The 20,939-nt window shown below is 40.6% G+C and overlaps 3 protein-coding genes across 3 annotated transcripts; all 3 read right to left on the reverse strand.

Moving 5' to 3' along the window:
- Positions 1-354: 354 nt before the first annotated feature.
- On the reverse strand, positions 355-8,108 carry LOC113015596 (4-trimethylaminobutyraldehyde dehydrogenase-like). The gene is made up of 12 exons (XM_026157630.2): positions 7,968-8,108; positions 7,606-7,764; positions 6,926-7,071; positions 4,245-4,374; positions 4,020-4,154; positions 3,135-3,331; positions 1,871-2,011; positions 1,586-1,774; positions 1,374-1,461; positions 1,155-1,296; positions 882-994; positions 355-798 (listed from the first exon to the last, which is right to left on the reverse strand). Exons 2-12 carry the CDS (start codon positions 7,745-7,747, stop codon positions 704-706), a joined length of 1,518 nt encoding a protein of 505 aa, XP_026013415.2. The 5' UTR covers positions 7,748-7,764; positions 7,968-8,108; the 3' UTR covers positions 355-703.
- Positions 8,109-10,288: 2,180 nt separating this feature from the next.
- Positions 10,289-15,796, reverse strand: LOC113015595 (4-trimethylaminobutyraldehyde dehydrogenase). Its single transcript, XM_026157628.2, has 12 exons — positions 15,658-15,796; positions 15,312-15,470; positions 14,624-14,769; positions 14,186-14,315; positions 13,961-14,095; positions 13,211-13,407; positions 11,808-11,948; positions 11,523-11,711; positions 11,311-11,398; positions 11,092-11,233; positions 10,784-10,896; positions 10,289-10,700 (listed from the first exon to the last, which is right to left on the reverse strand). The coding sequence occupies exons 2-12, from the start codon at positions 15,451-15,453 to the stop codon at positions 10,606-10,608; spliced, it is 1,518 nt and encodes a 505-aa protein (XP_026013413.2). The 5' UTR covers positions 15,454-15,470; positions 15,658-15,796; the 3' UTR covers positions 10,289-10,605.
- A 903-nt stretch (positions 15,797-16,699) lies between these two features.
- tmco1 (transmembrane and coiled-coil domains 1) lies at positions 16,700-19,879 on the reverse strand. The gene is made up of 7 exons (XM_026157633.2): positions 19,652-19,879; positions 18,574-18,651; positions 18,432-18,491; positions 18,295-18,341; positions 17,913-17,980; positions 17,607-17,751; positions 16,700-17,184 (listed from the first exon to the last, which is right to left on the reverse strand). Exons 1-7 carry the CDS (start codon positions 19,719-19,721, stop codon positions 17,086-17,088), a joined length of 567 nt encoding a protein of 188 aa, XP_026013418.1. The 5' UTR covers positions 19,722-19,879; the 3' UTR covers positions 16,700-17,085.
- Positions 19,880-20,939: the final 1,060 nt, after the last annotated feature.

The raw sequence follows: 20,939 nt of genomic DNA on the forward strand, positions 1-20,939 counted from the left end.
TCCCATATTAAACTTATTTAACAAATTATTTTAAATATTTTTTCTCCACTCAGCTCTTTTCACTCATGTATTGTATGTTATTAACTTCATCCGCTGGTCTGCTGTCCTTTGATCTTTCCAGTTGAGGCAGATGGCTGCTCTTCCACAGGCCTGGTTCTGATGGAGGTCTCTCCCTGTTAAAAGGAAGCTCTTCATCTCGCCCGGGGGGGGGGGGGGGGATCCCTGATTGTTGGCATTTTCTGTCTAATATTGTAGTCTTTACCTTGCATTATAAAGCACCTTGAAGTGACTGTTGAAGTGATTTCAGTATAGCATATTCATACAGTTCAACTCACAAGCAACAAAGAAAAAGAATTTGCTTCTACAAGTTTATTTTGATACAAAGAAGCAGCTGTCCAAACAACAGTACATAAATGTGACAGCTGTTAGGCAGAAATTTTCTTCCGATTACTTCAATGTTGCACACTTGCGTGTTTATTCAGAAAACCCCAACTTTTAAATCCAGCTATCCTTCACTTACTGATGTAATAATGAAGTACTGAATACTTTTGGGGGGGGGGGGGGGGGGGGGAAGAGTGCTCTGCATCTATGCTTGTTTACATCATGTTCCACACACTTTGCATTAATTATGTGTTATCCTAACACAGTAAGAAGGGAGAAGTGAAGAGCTCTAGTCACAGTTCTGGCACAGCGGTGTAAAACTTTAGAAGAGGCTTTCGACGTCACCCATTTCCACCACTACAGTCTTCAGCTGGGAGTAGTACTCGATGGTCACCTGGCCGTTCTCTCTGCCAAAGCCTGCAGGGATCAGGAGAGAACTGGTTAATTTACTGAGCAAATGCAGCATTTACCCAGACCATGAAAAGCTGACAGCATCTTACCCGACATCTTGTATCCTCCAAACGGCAACTCTATAGGGTTAATGTTGTAATTGTTGATAAAGCAGGTCCCTGCCTCCATACTCGCAGCCACGCGATGGGCTCGAGAAATGTCCCTGTAGGAGGAGGAAAAGAACCGACTTTTATACAGAGTGCAGTGAATTGGCCGCACTGTGGAGACCTTGAGCCACAGCCAACAGAAGGCAATAAACTCATTATCTTAAAAGAGCAAGCCGTCAACAGTTGCACCGCACTGCTGACTCACAACAAACTGACCTGGTGAAGACCCCAGAGGCCAGTCCAAAGGTGGTGTTGTTGGCTCTCTTGATCACTTCTTCCTCCGTGTCAAAAGGCAAAACGGACATGACAGGGCCAAAAATCTCCTCCTTCACACAGGTCATGTCGTCTCTGCAGTTATCTGTGTCGAGAGACTTTGTGTGTTAAAAAACAAAGCTGAGTGTGCTGTACCACCATTAACCAAAGTGTTAGACATACCAAGTACGCATGGTGACATGAAATACCCCCCTTTCAGTTTGGGGTCACTGGGGACAAAGGGATCTCCTCCACAAAGCACTCTGGCTCCCTAGAAATAAATAAATAATTACAAGAGCTACGTTAAAGAACACCCACAGTAATACAGATTCTTTGTGCTTAACTGAGAAACCACAAACTATTAAAGCCAATTCACTCCCTCTAATGAAAAGCACCTCTTTCTTGGCCTGACTGACAAATCCCAGCACTTTCTCCAGCTGTGGTTTGCTGATCAGAGCTCCCATCCTGGTGCTCTCGAGCAGGGGGTCACCAACAGGGATGGCCTTGGTCCTTTTGACTACCTCCTCTAGGAACTGTGGCATGATCTCCCGCTGCACAAACACTCTGGTCCCATTGCAGCACACCTGCATATTTCACCACAAAGTTAATACACCAAAACCTCCAAGAGTCTGTCTTGCATCAGGCTGCACAGTACACAAAAGTACAACGTACAGACTCACCTGTCCCTGTGTCAGGAAATTTGCCATTAGTGCCCCCTTCACTGCATTCTCCAGTTCGCAGTCTTTGAAGATGATGAGAGGAGATTTCCCTCCAAGCTCCAGAGTCACCTGCTTCACACTCTTTGCAGACATTTCCATGACCTGAAAGTAAAGAGAGCAGCCATGGTCTGTGGGCTTGTATAACAAAGTCACCTTTAGCTTAAAATAAAGCAGCAGATTTTTAAGGCTGGTTAGGGTGACCCTCCTCCACCCTGCAGGAGATCTCCAGAGCAGAACAAGGGCTACTGTTGTCACCTCCAGGGCGGTGTACTCTGAGTCTGTCCAATTCATACAACATCCTGAAAGATGAAAAGGGAAGCCAATGCAGACTTAAGGATGAGGACTGATTTAGATTTCTGCAGAAAATCTTTGTAGAGCCTGCAGCATTAATGCTTGTTTGAGGTACATTATGTGTTAACTACAGTGTGTTTGTGTCCTGGTGTTTTATATGCTGAACCAGTTGACTGAAACAAAACACTGGGACTCTTATCCTCCCAGGTCCCCACTGCCTCTCTGCAGTCAGTTTTCTCTTTAGGGGCAAAGATATTTGTAACTGATATCGTTTCACTTCTTTGTACTTTCCCTCACGCCAGTTCCTATGACTTCAGTTCTCATTCCAGGAATTTGCTGAAATTTGATTCCATTTCTTTCTTATACTGAGATGATGACTGTTATTCTTTTATTGACAAGTTCAAAAATCGCAACTAGAAATGCACATGAGGAATCAACAGTTGCTAAACAGGCGAATCACAGTAGGTCAGGGCTGTGTCCCACAGGAGAATAAATACCCCAATACGTGACTCCAAAAGTGAGCCAATAACCCTACATTCCCATCTTTAATGTTCAAGTCCACAGCACTAAATTCAGTTTACAGCCTGGTTGAAAATAATAATGAGAAGAAGAAGAATAAAGAAGTCAATAATTCTTCTTAAACCATTTCAGTTTTGGCAGCTTGCTAACTGCATTCTACCTGCTTGACTTCTGTCTTAAAACAAAACATCACAGCAGCAGACAAAATGCTAATGCTTAACATGGAGACATCACAGTGCCTATGTGCATCTATGTTCTAAACTAAAATATTCTATATTAGTAAACAGATCCCACTCCAATATTGGACAGGTCAAAAAACAAAACAAAGAACAAAATTTACTTTGAAGGTCATCAGTGTATCTGGGCAGCCCAATTACAGTCCATGTGTGGGAAACAATGCTGTACTGGTCTGTACCTTTTTGCCTGTAGGAACACTCCCCGTGAAAGAGACTTTAGCAACTTTTGGATGATGGCAGAGCAAGCTGCCGGTCTCTGCTCCACCTTGGACCACACAGAAAAGCCCATCAGGTACCCCAGCCTCTTTGTAGATCTCAGCCAGGATGACAGCAGTCACCGGAGCCATTGGAGAGGGTTTATATACCATGGCATTACCTAAAAAACACAACCACAATTAAATCCTGCAAGTTAAGGCCTGCAGAGCCATCTTTGTGAATGGTCATGAGACAAGACGAATAGATAGAAACAAACCGTACAACAGGCTGATTGATAGGAACGTGTGGTAGAATCCAGTATTAAACAGGCCAAAAGTAACGTTTTAAAAGAATAACATGTTCATCAGTGATGTGACAGAGGCTCTGTGGCTCTGCTGCATTATTTTTAGCAGGCTCTTCCTATTTTAAACTTCCAATCTATTGCTTTTCTCTCTCTACACTTGTTTTTCTCCACTCTTTTCTTGCCTCTCACACTAAGTTGCAGCTGACTGCTGTCCCTTCCTGGTTGTGTTGGACGGCTCTTCTTGTTAACAGACCCTCACCAAGTACTGCTCACTGAGGATGTCTTACTGTTTTTTTAAAATATGATATATAAACTTGTTCTCTGTTAAGCTATTCAAGCTAAGCACATGCAGAAGAACTAGTTTTTCAAATGTGCATATTTTAACAAAAAAGACACAGACAAAGACGGACATTTGTTGTTTTTGTTTTTTTCCCCCCACACATCTATGAAAAAGTATGTCTTCTCTAGTCTGTCTTGTTTCAGTCCCCTGCTCTCCTATATGTCGCAATCCTCTGTTGTGCAGATTACTGACAGCAGATGATACACATGCTGTTATAAAACTCACCACACGCCAGAGCAGGAGCAGACTTCAATGTTGCAAGCAGGATAGGGAAGTTCCATGCACCGATTCCCACACACACACCAAGTGGCTCCCGTCTAGTGTAAGCAAATGCTCCTCCAGGGAGCTGGATATGCTGGCCTGCACCAAAATGACAGCACAATGTTAAAAACAATACCAAATGGAGGTTTTTGCAACTTTTGATAAACACAGAAGCATTGGTGCACCCACCCGCAAGTGTACCAGCCAGGCCGGCATAGTACTCAATGCTCTTCCAGGAAAAGTCTATATTTCCCAGAGCCTCAGTGATTGTTTTCCCATTGTTGATCACTTCCAGCTTTGCAAGTTTTTCCCTCCTTTCCTATTTTTTCAAAATACGCATAAAGGGAAAAAAAAGAACTATTTTAATTGAAGCTCTTCAGTAATTATGTGGAACAAGATGTTTTGTTTTAAGATTGTATTGTCTCTTTGTCATTGCATAGACACAAAAAAGGTTAAATTGATCCAAATGGTTTCCCTCAAAAATGAAAATAGCAAACGTTATTTCAATCCATAAAAAGGAGAGAGAGAGATGTCAATTTACCAATTACAGGCCAATATCACTACTCCCACAGTTCTCTAAAAATTTAGAAAAGTTATTTGTTAATAGACTTGATAAATATATTGAGAAGCATAATCTCCTAAGTAATAACCAATATGGCTTTAGAGCGAAAAGGTCCACTTGGATGGCAGTGATGGAACTTGTTGAAGGGATATCTACTGCAATAGATCATAAGGAATATACTGTTGGTGTTTTTATAGACTTAAAAAAGGCGTTTGATACAATTGATCATCCATCCATCTTCATCTGCTTTATCCGGGGCCGGGTTGCGGGGGCAGCAGCCTAAGCACAATTGATCATTCTATATTATTGAATAAACTAGAGAGATATGGTATAAGAGGGATGTCATACAAGTGGATGAAAAGTTACTTGGATGACAGATTTCAATATGTCGAAATCAATAATGTAAAATCTAATCAGTTGACGGTAACTTGTGGCGTTCCTCAGGGCTCTGTGCTGGGCCCTAAATTATTCTTTATATCTCTATCTATCTATCTCTGTAATGTGTATTGTTTGCTGATGATACCACTCTGTATTGCTCAGGTAAAAACCTAGAACAGCTTCTGACTACAGTGGAAAAGGAGTTATTTATATCAATACAGTTTTTTAATATATTTAAGTTATCATTAAATATAAACAAAACAAAATGTATTATTTTTGGCACTAGACAAATGAAAAATGTATCTAAAATCAGGGTTAATGGAATTGAAATTGAAAGTACATGAAAATAAATTTCTTGGAGTGATAATTGATGATAAGCTTAGCTGGAAGTCACATATAAACCATGTGAAAACAAAAATGTCAAAAACCATTGCTATTCTCTCCAAAACAAAGCATGTCCTGAACAAGAAATCATTATACACACTTTATTGTACTCTGTTGCTTCCATATATGACTTACTGTCTGGAGATATGGGGTAATGCATATAAAACAAATACTCTTCCTATTTTCAAGTTACAAAAAAAAAAAAAAAAAAAAGGAGCTATAAGAATTATAAATCAATCAAACTATATAGAACCAACTAACATTTTGTTTATTAATCTGAATACCCTGAATTTTTAAGATTTAGTTGAATGCTGGCACAGATAATGTATAAAACACAAAATAACTTGCTTTGCCGCAGTACTCAGAAGCTGTTTAAAGTCAGAGAGAGTCAATATGACTTAAGGGGAACAGATTTCTTTAAAAAGAAAAAGAGAAGGACAAACATAAAGCAGAGATGTGTTTCTGTTTTCCTTGTTTAAAAATAGAGTATTAGAAAAAAATAAAGAAGAATGAAAAGAGCAAAAATAATAATGCTGAAACCCTTGGTTGTTTTGCTTTGATTATTTTAATGAAATTTAATTTAATGTAGTTACTCATCTAAGGTGCAAAGTTAGTTTTGTTTTTTGTTTGTTTTGTTTTATTCTTTGCTTTCAGCTCTATGTACATGAGCTGCATGCTAAAAGATCTTTTGTTAAAAGTGTTGGCGTAATAAGCATATGCTTCAGCCAATACCTTTTGATTAGCCTTGTCTCATGCTTTCTTGCTTTGTGGTAATCTTTATTCTGTATTCACTGAGATATTTGAATGCTAATCAATAATTTAAATAAATAAAAAATTCAATAAAATTTAAATTTTAGCTAGAAGGCTCCAAGGTCAAATGGCTGGCTGGAACAACAATTTCTCCCAAACTGTGCTGTGACTGTCTGACACTATCCTTAAAAGGCCACCTGTGTCGGCTGGTGAAAGACCACACACACACACACACACACACACACACACACACACACACACACACACACACGGCAGGTCTGTGTCCCGCGCTGGAGCATAGCTGCAGGACAGGATGGCTGTTGTCTACACTGGCTCACTCCTTCATACCCCCCACCCATGTCACGCCCTTTTTACATGGTGTAAGATGTGAAGATCCATGTGCTTTTCTGTGCTGAGCTGTTTTTTGGGGGTTTTTTTGTACTGTTCTCAAACTGCTCTCCCACTGGGAACTCAGTTTGAGCAGAGATCTTTTTCTCTCCTCTTGTCCCTGATGTTGGGTATTTCTCTTTGTTTCTCTTACATTCTACCTCTCTCTGACCTGTCTTCCCAATGTGAATGTTTGTGCTATGTATGGTTGAAAGGAGTCCAGTTTTACTGCAGGTAAATGTGTAACATGCAACAAGGCCAGCAGTGGAGGGAGGGGTGCATTTTAATGAATAACTAATGTCTTATTACAGCCTTCCAACAGTCAACTCCAATTTATATTGCACAAACACTGAACTAGACAGTTTCCTGGCCTGCTGGTTGTTGTTACACAACAGCTTGGCCGTCTCACCCTGATAATGCGAGCAGCCTCCAACATCACCCGAGCCCTCTCCATGCCTGCCATCTTGCTCCACTTCTGGTAAGCGGCGTAGGCACTCTGTATGGCTTCGTCCACCTCCTCAGCCCCACAGGGCACCATCTGACACAGGACCCGGCCTGCAGAGACCAGAAGAACACCAGGTTACAGAGCTGAGCTACGAATGAAAAGCGAGCTGGGCTCCTCTACATCATGCATTTTTCTGTGCATCAAATCTCTTATCTAACAATTGACATTTTTAACCTGAATCAGTAAATACACCCTCATTAACAGTAGTGATCTTCTTTGTGCAACATTAAAATGTAAAACAGACCCTTGCATTGTTTAATCTTCAGAAATGTTTATGCCTGCCTGTCATTACTGTGCATATCCCTAACCTTTATAACCTGAAAGCATGAAATCCAGTTAACTTTATACTAATATCAAGTAAAGGGGGGAAAAACAGCCCTTTGTTTGTCTACTAGTCTGCACATAGTTAAGGCAAAATGTCTATGTTACAATACTTAACAGAAGTCTGAGCAGAATCTGAGCGTTTCAAATATATTTCAGAAAAACCGCAGGCCTTTAAACCACCGTCACTTGTTTTCCCCAGAATACGTGTCCTTAGCAGGAGCACTAAGGCTAAAGCAGATTTTAAAGAGCAGTATATTCACCAGTTGCAGGCTCAAACACGGGCTCAGCGTTTTTCTCCTGCCTGGGTTTCACTCGTTTTCCACCCCAGAAGTTCAGAGGCTCCGTGACAACCACGGTCCCCGTCGAGGCTCCGGGCATCGAGTCGAGGGTTGACTGGGCCATTTCCAGATGCAAAGCGCCTGCAGGGATACAGGGAAGGATGTTTCAAAGCTGGAAAACAGATGTGCAAAATGTGCAACTCAGGACAAGCGATCTAAACTGGTCGCTCCCTTTGCTAGCGTGAAGCTAGCACGGACATTAAGTTAACTAAAGTTGCACGAGAGAAACAGCGCGTGCACATTTTAAATATGAAAGCAACAAAATAAAATAGCTGAAGTTTTACCGCTTATGCTCCCGCAGAAGGACTGGAAAAGGCTCTTCACAGTCTATTTCAACACCACGCCTCCTTCATGCTACCACCCCGTATTTCTGCTGACTCACTCACTTCTGCTGTTAAAACACAAGGTGTTAAAGGAACCAGCAGCAGAATTTTTGGTGCAACTCGCCCCCCCCCCAAAAGAAAGTCTGTCCACTATAAGACAGAGGAGCATTAATTATTTTAATCATATTCAGGTTACCACAAAGAGTTTTTTCATTTAGTTGAACTTGAAATGTTTGTCAGTAGGTAAACAATTAGTATTGTACAGTCAGAAATATCAAGTTATTCTTAATACTGCAGACTTGCAATGTATAAGTTGTCCTAACAGTCATCTTAAGTAAGCTTTACTTAGTTTTTTTTTGAGGCAACGAGTTTCCTCAATTTTTTTTAGTTCTGGGAACTAATTAGATTTTACAGTGTGTGTAGCTGTCCATACCTCAACGTTACAAAAGCACAACCACTGTCCACACCCCAACCACACCTCACCTCACAGTAAATGATCATTTCCATTTTAGGCATTTCCAAATAATCATTTTCCATACTGCCAGTATAAATATACACAGTATACTGCCATCACTACAATATAGATGTTTTACACACTCCTTTTGTTGTTGACATTTACAGGCTGTGTGCAAAAGGCCACACACTCTTCATATTCATGCCAACTAATATTTTTACGTCCAGTAGGTGTCCTACTAGAGCAAATGAAGCTTCAAGAAGCTTTGCGCTGGGGTGAACCAATTGGATGACAAGCTTCAGTGCTTCATGAAGCTTCATCTGCCCATCACTACTAATTACAATGCCAAATTACAACTTGGCCTATGGCATCAATTAGTGCACAAATGGCATCAATTAGAGCACAAATATACATAAACTATCAAGTTACAGTCAAATACATGAAAATAATACGAGCTGCGCTCAAGAGAAGGTTTTGCCTCATGCTCATACCTTTCTGCTCATCAACATCAGGTACCGTGAACAGGTGAGTGCAACCACATTTATCATCTACCACACTCATGAGACACGCCCCACACCCGTGCACCAAATACAGCGAGTCCATTTAAACCAACCCACTTAGTCAAAAATGGAACAACTCATATGGCTCCTACACCAGGGTCAGCAACCTTTAAGACCCAAAGAGCCATTTGGACCCGGTTTCCACGCAAAATAAAACGCTGGGAGCCGCAAATACTTTTTGACATCTAAAATGAAGATAACACTGTATATATTGTTTTTTACCTTTATTGCTTTGTGTGAACAACTAAGGTGTGTTGCTTATGAAATCCATGAAGTGCTACAGAGAAAATTACATTTTATTTCTGTAATTAACACATTTTGAACTCAGAAATATAACAAAAGGAAAGACACCCAGCTGAACTAAAATGATCCATGTAGTACCCTTATATCGCCTTTGGGCTTTTGGAGCCTTGACCTGACTTTTAAAATAATAATTGGAAAAAAAGCACTATGCTGCTAAAAGATGAAAAATACTGCCTAAATATGTATTTTACCAGGTTAATGTGTGTGGTCGGGTGCGGTCTGCAGCACCGCTGCAGGGGAGGCGGACGTACCTGAGCGGCACCCGCAATCACGCCTCGCCGCCTTAACGTCTGTGCCATCTATGCTGTTGTGTTGGTGTGTGTCGGGTTGTGAGCTGAAAAGCTACAGCCTGCTGTATGCGTACAGCAACCGTGTGTGAAAAGTGGTCAATAAAGAGATGCTGAAAAGCATGTTCATGGAAACATCGTCGGGTCTGCCGTGATATCTTTACAATGGGACTTCTGCTCCTGAACCTTTGCGCACAGCGTCTGCAAATCGGGGCAGGACTGTAAGCTGTCATCTGTGAGGCGTGAGCGGTGTTTGTTTTTAACATAGTTCACGGTGGAGAACAGCTGCTGACATAATGTGGATCCGAAGATCCATAACTGGCCTACCTGGGGTTGAAAGTCTCGATAAAAGCACGACGTTTCGGCGGGTACACCGGCTTCCGCGAGTGTGACGCTTATTTTGAGCGATGAACAAAATAATAAAATCTGATTTTATTTTTTATATTTCAATGTCACAATAATCTTCCAATTTGGAACTACAAGTTAAAAAAAACTAACATAAATAAAATACACTTCAGCTAAATACTTCTAATTTATTTCCCGAAACCACGCGGAGCCGCAGTATAAGACTAAAGAGCCGTTTTTCTTATTGCTGGTGTTTTCTTAAGTTGCAGTCCGTTTGGCATCTCAGGGCCACCGTAGTATAGCATTCACCTCACAAGCAACAAAGAAAAAGAATTTGCTTCTACAATTTATTTTGATACAAAGGAGCAGCTGTCCAAACAACAGTACAAAGAAGTCTTCCTCTAATGCTGGTTCCATCGTTGCACACTTGTGTTTCCTCAGAAAACCCCAACTTTTAAATCCAGCTATCCTTCACTTACTGATGTAATAATGAAGTACTGAATACTTGGGGGGGGAGGGGGAGTGCTCTGCATCTATGCTTGTTTACATCATGTTCCACACACTTTGCATTAATTATGTGTCAGCCTAACACAGTAAGAAGGGAGAAGTGAAGAGCTCTAGTCACAGTTCTGGCACAGCGGTGTAAAACTTTAGAAGAGGCTTTCGACGTCACCCATTTCCACCACTACAGTCTTCAGCTGGGAGTAGTACTCGATGGTCACCTGGCCGTTCTCTCTGCCAAAGCCTGCAGGGATCAGGAGAGAACTGGTTAATTTACTGAGCAAATGCAGCATTTACCCAGACCATGAAAAGCTGACAGCATCTTACCCGACATCTTGTATCCTCCAAACGGCACCTCTACAGGGCTGATGTTGTAATTGTTGATAAAGCAGGTCCCTGCCTCCAGGTTCTCAGCCACGCGATGGGCTCGAGAAATGTCCCTGTAGGAGGAGGAAAAGAACCGACTTTTATACAGAGAAAAGCAGTCGGTATGCAACTTGAAATTGCTACTGTGCAGTGAATTGGCCGCACTGTGGAGACCTTGAGCCACAGCCAACAGAAGGCAATAAACTCATTATCTTAAAAGAGCAAGCCGTCAACAGTTGCACCACACTGCTGACTCACAACAAACTGACCTGGTGAAGACCCCAGAGGCCAGTCCAAAGGTGGTGTTGTTGGCTCTCTTGATCACTTCTTCCTCCGTGTCAAAAGGCAAAACGGACATGACAGGGCCAAAAATCTCCTCCTTCACACAGGTCATGTCGTCTCTGCAGTTATCTGTGTCGAGAGACTTTGTGTGTTAAAAAACAAAGCTGAGTGTGCTGTACCACCATTAACCAAAGTGTTAGACATACCAAGTACGCATGGTGACATGAAATACCCCCCTTTCAGTTTGGGGTCACTGGGGACAAAGGGATCTCCTCCACAAAGCACTCTGGCTCCCTAGAAATAAATAAATAATTACAAGAGCTACGTTAAAGAACACCCACAGTAATACAGATTCTTTGTGCTTAACTGAGAAACCACAAACTATTAAAGCCAATCCACTCCCTCTAATGAAAAGCACCTCTTTCTTGGCCTGACTGACAAATCCCAGCACTTTCTCCAGCTGTGGTTTGCTGATCAGAGCTCCCATCCTGGTGCTCTCGAGCAGGGGGTCACCAACAGGGATGGCCTTGGTCCTTTTGACTACCTCCTCTAGGAACTGTGGCATGATCTCCCGCTGCACAAACACTCTGGTCCCATTGCAGCACACCTGCATATTTCACCACAAAGTTAATACACCAAAACCTCCAAGAGTCTGTCTTGCATCAGGCTGCACAGTACACAAAAGTACAACGTACAGACTCACCTGTCCCTGTGTCAGGAAATTTGCCATTAGTGCCCCCTTCACTGCATTCTCCAGTTCGCAGTCTTTGAAGATGATGAGAGGAGATTTCCCTCCAAGCTCCAGAGTCACCTGCTTCACACTCTTTGCAGACATTTCCATGACCTGAAAGTAAAGAGAGCAGCCATGGTCTGTGGGCTTGTATAACAAAGTCACCTTTAGCTTAAAATAAAACAGCAGATCTTTAAGGCTGGTTAGGGTGACCCTCCTCCACCCTGCAGGAGATCTCATGAGCAGAACATGAGATCATGAGTTGTCACCTCCAGGTTGGTGTACTCTGAGTCTGTCCAATTCATACAACATCCTGAAAGATGAACAGTGAAGCCAATGCAGACTTAAGGATGAGGACTGATTTAGATTTCTGCAGAAAATCTTTGTAGAGCCTGCAGCATTAATGCTTGTTTGAGGTACATTATGTGTTAACTACAGTGTGTTTGCGTCCTGGTGTTTTATATGCAGTACTTTTATCCTCCTGGGTCCCCACTGCCTCTCTGCAGTCAGTTTTCTTTTTAGGGGCAAACATATTTGTAACGGACATCGTTTACTTCTTTGTACATTCCGTCATGTCAGTTCCTATAACTTCAGTTCTCGTTCCAGGAATTTGAGAAAATTGGATGCTACGCTTTTTTTCTTTCTTATACTGAGATCATGACTGTTATTCTCTCATTGACAAGTTCAAAAATTGTAACTTGAAATGCACATGAGGAATCAACAGTTGTTGAACAGGCCAATCACAATAGCGGTATAGCTAGTAAAGCAATATAGCAAGTGAGTATAGCAAGATAACTCCTGACACCAATTGTATGCATGCATGTGGAAACTTATCACAAGTGGGCCTGAAGTTTTATTGCACCTTCACAGAAGGTTCATTGTAGACTTGAAGATCTGCATCGGCGGCCACAATTCAGAGATCACCCTAGTGTTTGATTGGAGTGGTTCTCTTCATATTGAAATATGTTATTAAACTCACTTCAACTAATGCTCACCGAGGTGTTTGCAGGTTATTGTTAAAATTTCCATAACACTACATTTCTAGGGAGGTGCAAATCAGGTCGCACTGTAGGATTTTAGAGGGGTTTGTGGTTTCAATATAGTTACGGTGTAGATTTCCCCACAGGAGTATAAATACCCAATAAGTGAGTCCAAAAGGGAGCATCCTAAATTCCCATGTTTAAATGTCCAAGTCCACAGCACTAAATTCAGTTTACAGCCTGGTTGAAAAAAAAAAAAAAAAAACATAAATAAATGAAATAAAATATATAATACTACTAATAATAATAATAATATTAATAATAATAATAGTTCAGTGTATCTGGGCAGCCCAACTACAGTCCATGTGTGGGAAACAATGCTGTACTGGTCTGTACCTTTTTGCCTGTAGGAACACTCCCCGTGAAAGAGACTTTAGCAACTTTTGGATGATGGCAGAGCAAGCTGCCGGTCTCTGCTCCACCTTGGACCACACAGAAAAGCCCATCAGGTACCCCAGCCTCTTTGTAGATCTCAGCCAGGATGACAGCAGTCACCGGAGTCATTGGAGAGGGTTTATATACCATGGCATTACCTAAAAAACACAACCACAATTAAATCCTGCAAAGCTATCTTTGTGAATGGTCACATGAAACAAGACAAACAGACAGGAACAAGCTGTACAACAGGTGGATTGATAGGACTAGTGTTCATCAGTGATGTGACAGAGGCTCTGTGGCTCTGCTACATTATCTTTAGCAGGCTCTTCGCATGTTAAACTGCCAATCTTTTGCTTTTGTCTCTCTCACTCTTGTTTTTCTCCACTCTTTTCTTGCCTCTCACACTCGCAGCAAGTTGAAGCTGATGGCTCTTCTTGTTAATGGACCCTCACCAATTACTGCTCACTGAAGATGTCCTACTGTTTTTTTTTCTTTTTCTTTTTTTTTAAAATATGATATAAACCTGTTCTCTGTTAAGACAAAGAGGGACATTTGCCGTTTTGTCTCTGCCCCCTCCCCCCCACATCTATGAAAAAGTATGTCTTCTCTAGTCTGTCTTGTTTCAGTCCCCTGCTCTCCTATATGTCGCAATCCTCTGTTGTGCAGATTACTGACAGCAGATGATACACATGCTGTTATAAAACTCACCACATGCCAGAGCAGGAGCAGATTTCCATGATGCAATCTGGAAAGGGTAGTTCCATGCACCGATTCCCACACACACACCAAGTGGCTCCCGTCTAGTGTAAGCAAATGCTCCTCCAGGGAGCTGGATATGCTGGCCTGCACCAAAATGACAGCACAATGTTAAAAACAATACCAAACGGAGGTTTTTGCACCTTTTGACAAACACAGAAGCATTGGTGCACCCACCCGCAAGTGTACCAGCCAGGCCGGCATAGTACTCAATGCTCTGCCAGGCAATGTCAATATCCACCAGAGCCTCAATGATGGATTTCCCATTGTTGATCACTTCCAGCTTTGCAATTTTTTCCCTCCTTTCCTATTTTTTTAACATGCATAAAGGGAAAAAAAAGCATGGAAGTATTTTAATTGACACTCATCAGTAATTTTGTGGAACAAGATGTCTTGTTTTAAGATTATGCAATGACCGAGAGACAATAGAGACACACAAAAGGTTAAATTGGTTCAAATGTAGGCCAGCAGAGAAGGGAGGGGTGCATTTTAATGAATAACTAATGTCTTATTGCAGGCTTCCAACAGTCAAGTCCAATTTATATTGCACAAACACTGAACTAGACAGTTTCCTGGACTGCTGGTGGTTATTACACAACAGCTTGGCCGTCTCACCCTGATAATGCGAGCAGCCTCCAACATCACCCGAGCCCTCTCCATGCCTGCCATCTTGCTCCACTTCTGGTAGGCGGCATAGGCACTCTGTATGGCTTCGTCCACCTCCTCAGCCCCACAGGGCACCATCTGACACAGGACCCGGCCTGCAGAGACCAGAAGAACACCAGGTTACAGAGCTCTACACCATGCATTTTTCTTTTTTTCTATTTTTTTTTTTTGTTTGTTTTTTTTTTGTATCAAATCTCTTTTCAATTTCTAACAATTGACATTTTTAACCTGAATCAGTAAAAACACCCTCACTAACAGTAGTGATCTTCTTTGTGCAACATTAAAATGTAAAACAGACCCTTGCATTGTTTAATCTTCAGAAATGTTTATGCCTGCCTGTCATTACTGTGCATATCCCTAACCTTTATAACCTGAAAGCATGAAATCCAGTTAACTTTATACTAATATCAAGTAAAGGGAAAAAAACAGCCCTTTGTTTGTCTACTAGTCTGCACATAGTTAAGGCAAAATGTCTATGTTACAATACTTAACAGAAGTCTGAGCAGAATCTGAGCGTTTCAAATATATTTCAGAAAAACCGCAGGCCTTTAAACCACCGTCACTTGTTTTCCCCAGAATACGTGTCCTTAGCAGGAGCACTAAGGCTAAAGCAGATTTTAAAGAGCAGTATATTCACCAGTTGCAGGCTCAAACACGGGCTCAGCGTTTTTCTCCTGCCTGGGTTTCACTCGTTTTCCACCCCAGAAGTTCAGAGGCTCCGTGACAACCACGGTCCCCGTCGAGGCTCCGGGCATCGAGTCGAGGGTTGACTGGGCCATTTCCAGATGCAAAGCGCCTGCAGGGAATTATGTAGCAAAGTTATAAAACAGATGCGCAACTTAGGACAAGTGATCGAAACTGGTCGCTCCCTTTGCTAACGTGAAGCTAGCACGGACATTAAGTTAGCTAAACTTGCACAAGAAAAGCAGCGCGCGCAGATTTTAAATATGATAGCAGACAAGTAAAAGTAGCTGAAGTTTTACCGCTTATGCTCCCGCAGAAGGACTGGAAATGAAGGCAGACGCTAATCACCTTCACGCCCGTTTAGCAGCCAGAAGACCACGCCTTCTTCTGTTACACACTCCGAGTAGAGGTCAAAAAAACAACCGTAAAAATTTATGCAGGTCTGTTTTTAAAACAAGATGATTTATTAGTTAATACTGGCAGTGTAACGGGTGCAAAGATTAAAATATCCAGCAGCAGAATTAAAGACATTATAAATGAGAGATGTGTTAATTAGAGCAGGATTAAAAAGCTCTATATAAAAGTACTGTTCAGACTATTTTTAAGTGTTTAAAATACTTTGAGAATTTCATTAATGTATTTATCTACTTGTTAGCAAATTTATGAAAGGAGCAAGAACTGATGTTTGATGTTTTTGCCGTTCCTTTAATTTCTGCCCAGATTGTGGCATCTTGCTTGTTTCATACAACCATGAAATGTATCCATAGCATGTGTGGAGTTTACCCGTGCAAAACTGAATGCACTGATAATTTAATAAGGTGGAGACCTGCTCTGTAATGTAATATCCCAGAGTTCACTTTTCGGGACCTCAGATTGTATGCAAAACATGACCGTGGCTTCTGATTGGTGCTTTAAACCTGCACGTTTTCTTAAAGCCAGCAGGAAGTGACTCCTGAATATGCATAAAGAAGCCAGTTACTGCATATAGAAGTCGATGGGGAGGGAAAACCATCATCCTACTCAATGTACAACTTCAGTAAACACTTTTCTTGATGATTTAATGGGCTTCAAATTACTTGACAATAACTAGTAAGATTTTAAATGGGAAGGATAGTTTTTGTGCTACATCCCACAATTTTTTGTTTCAACTTTTAGTCACTGACAATTAAAAAAAAAAAGATCTGATTGATTTAGTTCAGCAGCATCTGCATACTCTTGTTTGTTTTCCCTTAAAAATATCTTGTTCACTCAAATGAGTTTCACTCCATAGCTTCCCTTTAAATTAGATGGTAGTACAAAGGGACAAAAAAACAACAACAACAACAACAAAAAAGACATGCCTGAAATCTAATCATAAAACTTTATTAATATGCATGACACAACAGTACACAATGACATACAATAATACTGAAACTGGATCAGATGTTACTGTGTCAATCGTTAATTTAAAATCTCCAAACACTCCATGAATTTTGCTAAATGCACAGCTGACATTTGTAACCTTTAATAATCAACAGAATGAACTATAATTTTCCTATAATTTCTAACCAAAACAGTTATAATGTTTAATGTTAAATAAACAACAAAATGAATAAGAAATCAAACAAAGTAGTGGTACTGTAGCTGCAAAGGGTAAGACTTTTAACCTCAGCAGGAGCAGTTCTGTCTGTGCGCTGGTGGGGGCGCTATGACTGCAGGCAGCAGTGCAGGAACGTCTGGGCTGCTGATTAAGAAAACTTAGCTGCTTGTGGAGGAGGTCCTAAAAAGCCTCCAGCCTGTTTGGTTGCAGCTCTGGAGGGTGCAAGACCGAGCATCTTCTGAATGTTCTACAGGAAAAAACAAAACAAAAGAAAACAGCAGAAACTCTAAAACAAATACCCAAACCAGCACAGAATATACATTTGATAACACTTAGTATGCACGATATTAACCCTGATATATTGCTGTATATTATTCTACACATACAGTTTCCTGCTAACACCAGTTAGATGTGTATTCAACAAACAATACAGAATTTGTCCTAAGGGTGGCAGTAGAGAACACAGCATGTTACTTAAATTAACTCAACTGCCTTGGTCTCCCTGTGGAAACCAGATAATATCCTCTGGAGGTGTTTATGCTGAATCTGAGTAACAGTATTTAGTCCTTGTACAGCTGCAGTGAAAGCTCTGTCCATATTGCCAGCAATAAGTCAGACTCGTTCCTGGTGAGTATGTCCACTGATATACAATAAAAGTATAGACGTTACCTGTCTGATGGACATGGTGCAGAGGATATAGAGGAAAATAAAGGAGCAGTCGGTGTAATCCTCGCCCAGCAGGTTGCGGTGTGACAGTCCCTGGATATACGACAGTGGCACAAATGGCAATTTGGCCACAACTCTTCCATCGAAACTGAACGTAACATAAAAAGCCAAAAAAGGAACTTGTTTAAAACAATGGACTGGACAAGTTACTTTCTTATATTTTGCCTGATGTTTTTTTTTTTTTTTTTTATGAAAAGAGAAAGCTTTTTAACAAAATGTGAAACAGTATTTTACCCTGCAGTAACTTACATGGAGTTGAACATGCCCATGAGAGCTGTGAAGCAGAAACCAATGGCGAACATGGATTTCATCCGTACCTACAAAACAAACACTCAGGATTTAAAACGCATACATTTAACCATAAACACTTAAATTAAAATATATAAGGTTTGACTGGAATGATCAGCGGGCAAAATTTTGACCCGCCTCTCAACTGATTTAAGAACAAAAAATATGCTACAGTTGTTGAAATGAAAACGAAATGGTCATTCTGAAGGGTTTGTGTGGGAACTTTTTTCAGATTCAGTTGACTTTAAATGGAATGACCTCGCTAAACTACGATAACTAGACAACCCCAGTATCAGACATTAAGCCTGGGCTGCATATTAACTGGAAACAAAACATCTCTCACCATAGACAGGTCTCTGTTGTTGTTCTTCAGCTTCTCCTCTTGCCTTTCTGCAACACAATCATTCACAAAACACTGTTATCCAGAGGAGAAGGGCCGATCATAAAAGCAGAACACCGGTTTGTTTACAGGGTTCTTACCAATCTTCTTCTTTTGTTGGCGTCCAGCAGATTCAGTTATGGTTTCCTTTTTCTTCTCAACTAGTATCAGAGAGGACAAAATTAATCTTTTAACAATCTGAAAAAAATAGCAAGTTAACAAGACAACACTTGAGTCACTTACGTTTTTTGCTTTGCTTTTCCACTTCAGCCTTTAGCCTCTTGTACTTTTCAGTCCGATACACTAAAACCCAGGTAATCCCTGAGGAGAAAATACGATTGTTTAAATAAAATTTAAAAAAAATTGAAAACTGCCACTGAAGTTTCCAACATTTCACACTGATCAATATGTGAAGTTTTTGCACATTTCTGAAACCTTTTCCTGAATCAGAAGAAATCTCTGCAGCCACAGTATCCAATAAGCTTTGGATCCTTTTCTGTCACACCAACCCTCTGCATTCCTCCTTCACTCTATCCATGGACCTCCTCTATGGTCCACACAGCTCAGTGACGATCAGTTCTCTTCTTAGACTAGCTTTACCAACTCTTTCCCATAGATTAATGGCATGTCTCATCAACTCTATCTCTCTGCAGTTATTACAGCTCTCCACATCACTCTTGTTGTTTAAAACTGGTAGCAGTAAACGTCTTCTCTATTCCTCAGGCATCCTCTCACTTTCTAAGATTGTGTTAAACAGTGTAGTTAAAAAGTCCACTGCCCTCTCTCCCCTCTAAACATCTCCATACTGCCACAGGTATGTCTTCTGGACTACCCATCTTTAAATTCTTTATTCTCTTCATCACTCGCTCTAATAGGCTGACAAAATACAACAAAAAGACTTCTACTTCTACTCTGGAATGTAAATCATACACAAATGTGGTTAAATAATGTCTTACTTCCGTATCTAAACTAAACATTTAGACAAAATTAAATTGTAACAAATATTTTTTTTATTTATCTTTTTCAAATTGTTAATGTAGATAGCGAGGAAGTCAATATTCTCCCCGAGGAAAGCGTCTCAAACGTAAGTTCAGGCTTTTATTGCGAAATTAACCGGAAGACACAAACGTTAAGCTGTATTCAGTCATTAACAAAGTACAGGTCAACAAAAGCAACAAAATTGCGAATTATTGAATATTAATAACATTGAAGACGTTTCCCTACCATATAATCCGGAGTAATGTAAAATTCTGAGCTATAACAGTGTTTTCTGGAGCACGGTAAAACGCCTGCCTCGACCTGTCAGACAGATTTGGCTCACCTTCGGCTAACAACGCTGTACAAATTGAGATGAAGACGATCAAAATGGTGTCTGCGAACATGGTACTCATGGTGTCAAAGTCCCGTTTTCCAGGCCGTAGAGAGGAAAAGTATTTACTTTATATCAGAAGATAAACCCTGACCACCTTCCGCTGAGCTGAGTTTCAGCTTCATACAGCCCTGTCAGCGTTACTGCAGAGGTCAGGCCACGAAAAAGCACTTCCGGTTCATCCGACCGAGCCCAAAAAAAAAAAAAAAAAAAGAAAAAGAAAAAGAAAAAGAAAGAAAGGAAAAAATGCATATACATACACAAAAATATGTAACAATGCAGTGAGATTTTTCTTAACCATTTTAAAAATAGTCGACACTCTTGGACATTCCCATACCACGTGGTCAAAATTGTACTTAAAGGACAGTCTTGGAGTTTTTTCTATAAAGATGCCCTTCCATGTTGCCATATTTTTTCATAACTGTCCAAATTTCTTCATACTTACCTAAAATATTAAATGTAACATTCCACCTTCCTCCATCTTGTAGCCAACTTGTTCAATTTTTTGCATCTGAATCGTGTTTGCTAATATCACACTACCCAAAACTGTTCATCCATCCATTTTCTTCACCCTGGTAAGCTTGCCAATCAATCACAGGACAAACACAAAAAGAGAAACAATCACTCACATTCTCACCTACAGTCAGTTTCGAATCACTAATTAATCTAGCCAACGTGCATGGTTTTAAAGCAGGAATTTCAACTCATTGTTATAACGGGTCACAAGCTCACTTTGATCTTAAGAGGGCCAGACCAGTGAAACTCCCCTTTCTGTCAGTGAAAATAAGTTTAAATAAACATTTAATATCTTAATACTAAACAAGAACTATCTTAATATGAGAAAAAGAAGAGTAATTGCAACAGTGCAACTTAGTTTTTCCGCATGCTAAAGAAATGCTGCTCTCATTAATGGAAGAAAGACTTTTTGGCTTAACTTGCTAGAAATAAAAGTATGAAATTACAGAAAAACAATCCTGGTAGCTCATCAGATAAAAAAGAAGGTCTCTGTTAATTCACAGAAAATGCCCCTTTTTTGCAGATCCAGTGTAAAAACATATGTTTCTATAGTCAATGGTGAAAGTTGAACCTTTCTGTTATTTAATTCTTTATCTATTACCAAGGGGCAGTTCCTTATCAGTAGGAAAAGCTGCAAAACTTATTAGCATTCATTCAAATGTCCAAAAATTAATTACTTCCTTCACATTTTCTAAAGACATCCATCCAGTGGGCCAGATATGAG

Source organism: Astatotilapia calliptera, chromosome 23 (genome assembly GCF_964374335.1).
Source record: "Astatotilapia calliptera chromosome 23, fAstCal68.1, whole genome shotgun sequence".
NCBI lineage: Eukaryota > Metazoa > Chordata > Actinopteri > Cichliformes > Cichlidae > Astatotilapia > Astatotilapia calliptera.